The sequence below is a fragment of the Haliotis cracherodii genome, unplaced genomic scaffold, assembly GCF_022045235.1.
Source record: "Haliotis cracherodii isolate W230 unplaced genomic scaffold, xgHalCrac1.p SCAF_47, whole genome shotgun sequence".
In the NCBI taxonomy this organism is placed as follows: Eukaryota; Metazoa; Mollusca; class Gastropoda; order Lepetellida; family Haliotidae; genus Haliotis; species Haliotis cracherodii.
This window is the reverse complement of record NW_027266305.1, coordinates 449,752-459,936: the sequence shown is the minus strand read 5'-3', so window position 1 is coordinate 459,936 and position 10,185 is coordinate 449,752. Positions and strand designations below refer to the sequence as shown.

General features: G+C 41.0%; 1 protein-coding gene across 1 annotated transcript; it reads right to left on the bottom strand.

The window, feature by feature from the left end:
- Window positions 1-2,828: 2,828 nt before the first annotated feature.
- On the bottom strand, window positions 2,829-9,744 carry LOC139441878 (complex III assembly factor LYRM7-like). The gene is made up of 5 exons (XM_071222625.1): window positions 9,682-9,744; window positions 8,262-8,334; window positions 6,839-6,909; window positions 5,694-5,775; window positions 2,829-3,380 (listed from the first exon to the last, which is right to left on the bottom strand). Exons 1-5 carry the CDS (start codon window positions 9,742-9,744, stop codon window positions 3,268-3,270), a joined length of 402 nt encoding a protein of 133 aa, XP_071078726.1. The 3' UTR covers window positions 2,829-3,267.
- Window positions 9,745-10,185: the final 441 nt, after the last annotated feature.

The following is a 10,185-nucleotide window of genomic DNA, read 5'->3' as shown; positions in this document are numbered from 1 at the left end:
GGAGGTCGGTGTTTTCGTTTTTGGGTTGTCAGTGTCGGTGGTGTACAGAGTTGCAATATTTTGATAGAATTGAACTTGTGATTTTGAAAGCCCAAGCACGGGTTCAACACGGGTACGGTGCTGACAAACCAAGAAACATAATCAGGGTGAAATCCACCAACATGGGGACGGTGCTGACAGACCAAGAAACATAATCGGGGTGAAATCCACCAACATGGGTACGGTGCTGACAGACCAAGAAACATAATCGGGGTGAAATCCACCAACATGGGGACGGTGCTGACAGACCAAGAAACATAATCAGGGTGAAATCCACCAACACGGGTACGGTGCTGACAAACCAAGAAACATAATCAGGGTGAAATCCACCAACATGGGGACGGTGCTGACAGACCAAGAAACATAATCAGGGTGAAATCCACCAACATGGGGACGGTGCTGACAGACCAAGAAACATAATCAGGGTGAAATCCACCAACATGGGGACGGTGCTGACAGACCAAGAAACATAATCAGGGTGAAATCCACCAACATGGGGACGGTGCTGACAAACCAAGAAACATAATCAGGGTGAAATCCACCAACATGGGGACGGTGCTGACAAACCAAGAAACATAATCAGGGTGAAATCCACCAACATGGGGACGGTGCTGACAGACCAAGAAACATAATCAGGGTGAAATCCACCAACATGGGGACGGTGCTGACAAACCAAGAAACATAATCAGGGTGAAATCCACCAACATGGGGACGGTGCTGACAAACCAAGAAACATAATCAGGGTGAAATCCACCAACATGGGGACGGTGCTGACAAACCAAGAAACATAATCAGGGTGAAAACCACCAACACGGGTACGGTGCTGACAAACCAAGAAACATAATCAGGGTGAAATCCACCAACATGGGGACGGTGCTGACAAACCAAGAAACATAATCAGGGTGAAATCCACCAACATGGGGACGGTGCTGACAGACCAAGAAACATAATCAGGGTGAAAACCACCAACATGGGGACGGTGCTGACAGACCAAGAAACATAATCAGGGTGAAATCCACCAACATGGGGACGGTGCTGACAAACCAAGAAACATAATCAGGGTGAAATCCACCAACATGGGGACGGTGCTGACAAACCAAGAAACATAATCAGGGTGAAATCCACCAACATGGGGACGGTGCTGACAGACCAAGAAACATAGTCAGGGTGAAAACCACCAACATGGGGACGGTGCTGACAAACCAAGAAACATAATCAGGGTGAAATCCACCAACATGGGGACGGTGCTGACAAACCAAGAAACATAGTCAGGGTGAAAACCACCAACATGGGGACGGTGCTGACAAACCAAGAAACATAGTCAGGGTGAAAACCACCAACACGGGTACGGTGCTGACAAACCAAGAAACATAATCAGGGTGAAATCCACCAACATGGGGACGGTGCTGACAAACCAAGAAACATAGTCAGGGTGAAAACCACCAACATGGGGACGGTGCTGACAAACCAAGAAACATAGTCAGGGTGAAAACCACCAACACGGGTACGGTGCTGACAAACCAAGAAACATAATCAGGGTGAAATCCACCAACATGGGGACGGTGCTGACAGACCAAGAAACATAGTCAGGGTGAAAACCACCAACATGGGGACGGTGCTGACAAACCAAGAAACATAATCAGGGTGAAAACCACCAACATGGGGACGGTGCTGACAGACCAAGAAACATAATCAGGGTGAAAACCACCAACATGGGGACGGTGCTGACAGACCAAGAAACATAATCAGGGTGAAAACCACCAACATGGGGACGGTGCTGACAGACCAAGAAACATAGTCAGGGGGAAACTGAAACCCATAGTCATTTGTGTCTGGCATGCTTAAATGACAACAGTGTGTTTCAATGACACAAGTGTGTTTAAATGACACCAGTGTGCTTGAATGATAAGTGTGCTTAAATGGCACCAGTATGCTTGAATGACACCAGTTAGCTTGAATGACACAAGTGTGCTTTTTGACACCAGTGTGCTTGAATGACACCAGAGTGCTTGAATGACACAAGTGTGCTTGAAAAGCACAAGTGTGCTTGAATGGCAACAGTGTGCTTGAATGACACAAGTGTGCTTGAAAAACACAAGTGTGCTTGAATGACTCAAGTGTGCTTCAATGACACAAATGTGCTTAATTGAGACCAGTGTGCTAGAATGACACCGTTGTGATTGAGTGACACCAGTGTGTTTCAATGACAACAGTGTGCTTAAATGACAGCAGTGTGCTTAAATGACACCAGTGTGCTTGAATGACACCAGTGTGCTTATATGACACACGTGAGCTTGAATGCCACCGGTGTGCTTGAATGACACAAGTGTGCTTAAATTACACCAGTGTGCTTATATGACACAAGTGTGCTTGAATGGCACCAGTGTGCTTCAATGACACAAGTGTGCTTCAATGACACAAGTGTGCTTCAATGACACAAGTGTGATTGAATGACACAAGTGTGATTGAATGACACAAGTGTGCTTCAATGACACAAGTGTGCTTCAATGACACAAGCATGCTTCAATGACACAAGTGTGCTTCAATGACACAAGTGTGCTTCAATGACACCAGTGTGCTTGAATGACACAAGTGTGCTTCAATGACACAAGTGTGCTTCAATGACACAAGTGTGCTTCAATGACACAAGTGTGATTGAATGACACAAGTGTGATTGAATGACACAAGTGTGCAGAGTTGCAGCTCTTTAGACCACGTCCATGTCCCAGCTGCATGAAGGGATCATAACATTCACGTCTACCACCTCAACACTCGAGTGCCATGAAATGAATGTTTATTGTTTTTATTTTCACAACTTTGACATTCACAGAAAAAACACTTTTTGCAAATAATACAAAGAAAATGAAACTGTGCTAGCTAATATTTCCTTCTCATGTACATATTTATGTGTTTTACATTTACTTCAGGGACAGTAACTGAGGTATCCCATACCTTGTTTGTGTCTCATACAGTCAGAGCAACACCAAACATCTTCAATATCACGGATTCAATATCAACAGATTTTCAACAACGTCAACTTTTTTCCCAACAGAGGAAGATCAGCATGTCTGTGTTATTCTTGTGCCAACTCTACTCAAACAGTAATAGTCATCAACCTGGCTGCATGCCAGTAAGTCGGAAAGTCTTGACAACAGAACTGATTTTTGAAATGTTTGCGAGCACAAATGGGAGTAGACTGCAGACTGACTAGGACCACAATTAACATCCTCATGTGTCAGGGGAATCAGAGCACTTCTTCTTCCGCCCTCTCACTGGGAGTTTTGCATGTTCGTCAAACAAGGTATTCTTCTCTAGAACCGTGTCCTCTGTGATTCTGATCTCTGAAGTATAGAAAATATATGTCACCTCATTAACTGTTTATTTACTTGTTGTATTACGCCGCACTCAGCTATTAAAGCTACATGATGGTGATCTGTAAATAATCAAGACTGGACCAGACAATCAAGTGATTACCATCACGATCCACGCAATTGGGATACGATGACATGTATCAACCAAGACAGCGAGCCTGACCATCCTGATCACGTTAGTCGCCTCTTACGACAAGAATTGTAAGTGAGTGAGTGAGTGAGTGAGTGAGTGAGTGAGTGAGAGTGAATGAGTGAGTGAGTGAGTGAGTGAGTGAGTGAGTGAGAGTGAGTGAGTGAGTGAGTGAGTGAGTGAGTGAGTGAGTGAGTGAGTGAGTGAGTGAGAGTGACAGAGTGAGTGAGTGAGTGAGAGTGAGTGAGTGAGTGAGTGAGTGAGTGAGTGAGTGAGTGAGTGAGAGTGAATGAGTGAGTGAGTGAGTGAGTGAGTGAGTGAGTGAGTGAGAGTGAATGAGTGAGTGAGTGAGTGAGTGAGTGAGTGAGTGAGTGAGTGAGTGAGTGAGTGAGTGAGTGAGAGTGAGTGAGTGAGTGAGTGAGTGAGTGAGTGAGTGAGAGTGAATGAGTGAGTGAGAGGGTTAACACGGCTTTGAAAAATATTTCAGTAATATCACATGTCAGTTTGTGGGAGGAAAGCTCAATGTCATGAAAGTTTTAAATATTTACCAATTTGTCAAAATCCATGGCATAAGCAAGGGATGCTACTTCGCAGAGTGGAAGAGACAACTGGACCACCCATTCCCCAAAATGAAACCACAGAAATATATGCCACGGGGTCACAACTGTTTACACAGTCATGTATCAGTGATTTGTATGCAAACTCCACTCTTGTTTCATTAGGGTGCAGACCCGGGAAGAATTGATCTACAGCAACACATGCTTGCGTGATTCGGTGACTAATGGGATCGGGTGGTCAGGCTCACTGACTTGGTTGATGCTTGTCATCGTATTCCAATTGTGTAGATTGATGATCATGATGTCAATCACTGGATTGTCTAGTCCAGACTCGATTATTTACAGACTGTCATTCTATAGCTGGAATATTGCTGTGTACGGCGTTAAAGAACAAACATACAAACAACATCATGACATCTTCCGGGGGCAAAAGAGTTAACTGACTTTAAAAGTCCAGTTTCAACCCTTGCCGAACTAGGCTGGAATTACTGGGCTCGATCGTAGCGCCACCAGTGGCTATTACCAGCTATGTCCCTTTTAAGCTTCTCCTATGGACCAATCAGATTCCACCAATCGTATCATTTGCGTTTGCTTCTCACAAAATGGTGGCGCCCGGTAAGGACGATCTGATCGATAATCAATATCTATATTGTGATAAAATGTGTCTTACATCGCAAAATGCATCAAATCACATGAGCACCTTGATTAAAAACATGAAAAAATTTGGAAAATATTTGCTGACAACTTGCTGGCGGTGCACATGCTTTGCAAATCCTGCAATCGACCGTAATCTGAACGACAGTTAACAAACCGGATTTCGATTTCGGTGCGCGATTTTGATTGGACTATGCATAGACTCATTAGCCCAGCCAAAATGTAACTCCATAATACCAGCCTAGTTTGGCAAGGGTGGAAACTGGACTTTTAAAGTCAGTTAACTCTCTCGCCTCGGGAAGATGCATCACGAGGGAGCTGTGTTCCCTTATTATCCTACTCCAGGACAAGAGACAAAACACATGCAAAAAAACATCACTGACTTCATGTACCAGTGGCAAAACATCTTTTACAATTCATTTTCTTACCATCAAACATCACCTACCTTTTTACTTTTTAAAGGATTGTAATAATGGATCATGCATTTATGCATGTTTGCCTTAACTGCTATTCCCAACAAGAACTTACAGGAAAGACACACTACCCTGACCAAGCAGTCTGAGATTTAAGTGAGTGAGTTTTGTTTTATGACACTTTTATCAATATTCCAGCAATATCACAGCAGGGGACATCAGAAATGGGCTACACACATTGTACCCATGTGGGGAATCAAACCCGGGCTTTCGATGTGACAAGCGAATGCCTTAACCACAAGGCTACCCCATCGCCCCTCTTCGGTATCAGCAGACACAAATTAATATGCTGAGAATAATATGCCATGATACAATTTCGGTCCAGTAAACTCAAATGTCTTTGGCACAGACTGAAATGTGGGTCTCATTCCCAGTGCATTATTGGTATCAGTAATAGGCTAGCGTGATGAAGGTGGAATATTGCCGACTGCGGCAGACAAAACTACACTTCACAGCTAGCTTCTCGTACCGTATGTTCCGTCCTCCCGAGCCTTTCCCTGCACAACCGTCTTCCTCAGTAGTTTCTCCGAGTCCTCTGCTACAGTGATCAACTGAAATATATAGAGGTCGAGACTGCAAGTATATACATATTCTGAATCATAGACTACCGTATCTGCCAAAGTAGCGCCAAGGTAGAATATCTTGTCAATTATTGGTTACTCGTGGCCTGCCACTCCGAGGATGGTCTCTGACTGCATTTGTCTGTTGCCAACGTTGCCATAAACACCAAATGGTGTTTTTGTGGATGTTAAATTGTCTTGCAACATCACGTTGACTCGATCCTACTTCAAACATACCAATGGCTCGCAGACGCTCATTTACGGACAGGCGTGGCATTTCGTAAGGTTAAATAATTGAGTAATTTTGTTCTTTTTCTGAGTGGTTGTTGTCAGCATGATGCTAAACAATGCATATGGAATCCCGTTAACGCACGTTTTTATACCCATTCTTGGGTAGTGAAATGCATGGGGCTTACATAAAATTCAACTTTTGCATGGAATGCATGCTTTTCTGTAGCAGTTGTGTTTTTGTGACTTGATTCCATACAGGTACTACAATATTGAAAACCAAACTTTACTTGTTTGAAAAATACACTAAAATATTGGTGTCACAGGAACTTTTGTTGTTGAGTGTAGGAATAGTGGTCCATATAGGATTATCAGGCCAATACGAGCAGACGACCAATTGCATGGAGAGTTGATCAATAGAAATGTCATTGTGTGGGTTGTCATTGTGTGGGTGTATTCATATTGACCTGGAATTGTTCATTACGCATGATCTGTCCCCAGTGAACTACTTTTGTAAGACCCGAATCTTGGTCATCCTGACTTGCAAGTATTGCTGAGCGCGGAGTTAAACAAACAAACAAACAAACAACCTCTGTTCCTTTTCAGAAGATGTAGATAAATGTGCAGTGCCTGATGATATCTACACAGATGGTCTTTTGTTGGAGCGACCTCACAAAAAAATTGTTCGTTTGAGTACAATTACACGTTAACAAAAAACAGAACCTCACAACTTGATCCAATTTAGTGGCCTCCCAGGACAAGCAATTGTGTGTGGACATGCTATAACAACCCTCCCCAGCTGGAGTCAAATTATACGTATTTTTACCTCCTTGATTTTGTTTGCATCTGTCTCCTGTGTATGTTTCCGGAACTCATCATTAATCTTTGATCTTCCAACTGAAGGCGAAGCAGAAACCATACACAATATTAATACAGTTAATGTGCAACACATATTTCATTATTACTTTCTGTAAGAAATATGTGCCAGTTGGAACGGATTTCCTTTTTGTTTGATATGGATGTGAGGTGAGATGGGGTTTAGCATCGTGTTCAAGATTATTTCACTTATATAGCAATGTGCATGCACACGTGTGTGTGTGCTTGTGTGTGTGTGGTTGCTTGCAAGAGTCAGGACTTATCTTGATTTTATACTGCTAGCCCACTGTGACACCATGCCGCAGTTTAACATGAATACCCCTCCCAGACACAGTATACCGACTCCGAGCCAACCAGTCCTTATTATGGCCCCTTAATGCCGAGCGCCAAACAGGGTAACAACAAGTACTATTTATTCCCATCTTTCGGTATGATGTGGCCCAGGGATCAAACCCCCTCCCTTTCCCTCCTTCGGGAAGATGCTCCACCACTCGACCACAGAGGCATGATTGACATGCAAGTGTGTATGTTTCAAGATTTGACCTTTCGGCATCACTACATCATCTTACAGAATGATTAGCATGATTAGAATCCCATGACACAGCTAAATTGTTCAAAAAACACAGACCATTACTAGCAGGCATCCTTAAACAATATGAATTTGTAGTGGACAAAAAAATCTATTTTTAATACCTATATATATATATCCTATGAGGCTAAGAGATTATAAAAGACAGATTTTTTTTAGTGTATACAGCTACATATTGCTGTGCTCAAACAGACATAAGATGCTCTCTCTTGAAGGTTCTTCATGCATATGTGTGTCTGAGAAAAAAAGAGCTATATCTCTTTTAAGCTTAGGAGTACTCAGAGCTACAGATAAAAATTATTTGTGTAAAATGCCCCCAAAAAATATTCAAAACCAAATTACTCTCAATAAACTTGCATAGAGAAATGCATGCATTAAATGAAAAACTCAAATGTATAAAAACAGCACGCATAAATATCCAATGATCATTTTTCAGCATGCGTACAAAGGAGCTAATTTGCAAAACAAAATTAAGAGCTAATTTACTTTCAGAGTCAATTAAGTCTATATGTTTAGAACAGTTATCATGGTTACATACATCTAAAACATTATTTCATTTTTTTAAATCTTAAAATGTTCACTCTTTGGGGGAAAGAAACAAAAAATATGAATAGATGAGTGAAAAAATATTGGTCACCCAATGAAAAATGTAATAACCCAATTAAAATAGAAACCCTACTGTTAAAACTCAATTGCTCAAAAAGTTATCTGGAGCTCTGATACTTATGTTGGTGTGATTGATAGTAATGCAATAATAAATCCAAATAGGCCATGTTGGCTGGACCTGCAAGAGCGACTCCATCGCCCTGGAACACCTTCTTCCTGGCTCGGTGTAAAGACCGGAACACTGACAGTACCTGAAAAAATGCGAGAATCTAAATATACAATAAAATTTCAGAAAACAAAATTTCGAAAATACATGACATAATATGAAAACAGGGGATGATTAACTGGTGGCCGTTGGCCTGTGGCCAGCTAAAATTACGAAAGCCTTGCTGAAACAAAGTACCAAGATAGCCTGTCTACCTTGTCAAAATTTCACCCCTTCTCAGTGTAGGTTTAATTTTCATTAATTGCACACTGCTCATGAATCATGTAATTTCACTGAGAAAATATTTAGGGGGGATAAGGTTGTATGAATGGTTAACTCAAAGATCATCTCCGGAGAATGACACAACCGGCAGACATTTAATAATGTTGTGTACAACAACATCTTTATTTGCTCATAAAATCTACACAAAATGAGGCAAATGGAAGCCCAAAATTAATCTCAGAGTGCATGAAATAATGTTTTAGTGGTGAGGTGTTCAAAACATTTAAGAGCCCTCTGTGTAAACCCTTTCCTGGCCTCCAACATCTAGGTTTGGGCTGAAAGTTTGGAGAAGAACCAGTAACTTTTGAAAGGAACAGGCCCTGCTGACTACATACAAATTTGTTGTTACACTTGACCCCTGTGACAACTTAACACATATAAGGTGTATTCATTGCCTTCTACAAACATTACTGAAGATACTTTAAACATCAATGTAAACAAGTGAATAATGGGAAAACAAAGTAAGAACCAGAACACAATTAGTTTCAATCCAAAAGGAAACACATACCAACATTTAGTGTTTATTGAAAATTACCTTCTCAGGATAAATTACATGAATCAACATGATCAAAGCTTGGCAAATACCAAATGATATAGAACATTAAATGTTAGTGTTAATGCTATTGGTGTAGTGTCAAGACCAATTGAACAGCAAATGTGAATTTGTTTTAACTGCTTTCTGTTCACAAAATAAGTGACTAAATGTATTTTGGAAATGTCTACATTTGCGCGAAGAAGCGTGCGTAAAATGGTCTCAATCAACCCTATCAGCAAAACCGGATTTGTATTAGCTTGTACACTTGTAGTTAGGAATGTATGAGTTTTGACAAATACAGCCACATCAAATGTTTCAATTCCATGTAGTTGTCAGTATTAATGAACCCGTGGGTATATCACCAGATGTGGGCGTGGATCTTGTAGTGGGACTATATAGGCCTATCGGGATGGGATTTCACTGTTATTTAGCTTTGAACAGATACGCAGTTTCGACCTTAGTCCAGTCCAATTTAGCATGCGTTGATGTAAATTACAATAAGAACATCTGGAATATTTTACTGTAATGCAGAAAACGGGTAGACATCCCGGTGTTTATGAAATTTATAAATATCACCTTGGCCCTCGACATGTGAAAATGTTTACACTCTTCTTCGCTTGAAGGAAGAAAAGACAGCATTTGTGTCAAGTCATTACCCACAAGAGCGCCTGCTTCGTCCTTTATGATGTATGGAATAATATTATTTTATCGGCAGTATCATCCGAACATATAGTATACATAAATGCAAAAATCTAAAAATTCTTCAATATATTAGAAAATAAGGATACTGAAACATATTTTACATAATATCTAGTATTATTGGTGACGTTATTGTGACAGTTATAAGTGCAAGGTAGCTTGAGCTATTTTGTACAAAACTAGAATATTTAGAAACGGAAAAGAAATTATTAATGAAAACATACAGTGTAATTGCGCACTGAATAAACATGGATTATGTACACAAGTATTGTTTGTAGAAGCTAGATTATGTAGTTATCTACGTAAGTGGTTTCATCTATTCGTATTGCAAAACGTAAACACACGGGTAAATACTATTTCCTAATCCGACTTTTTTATTCA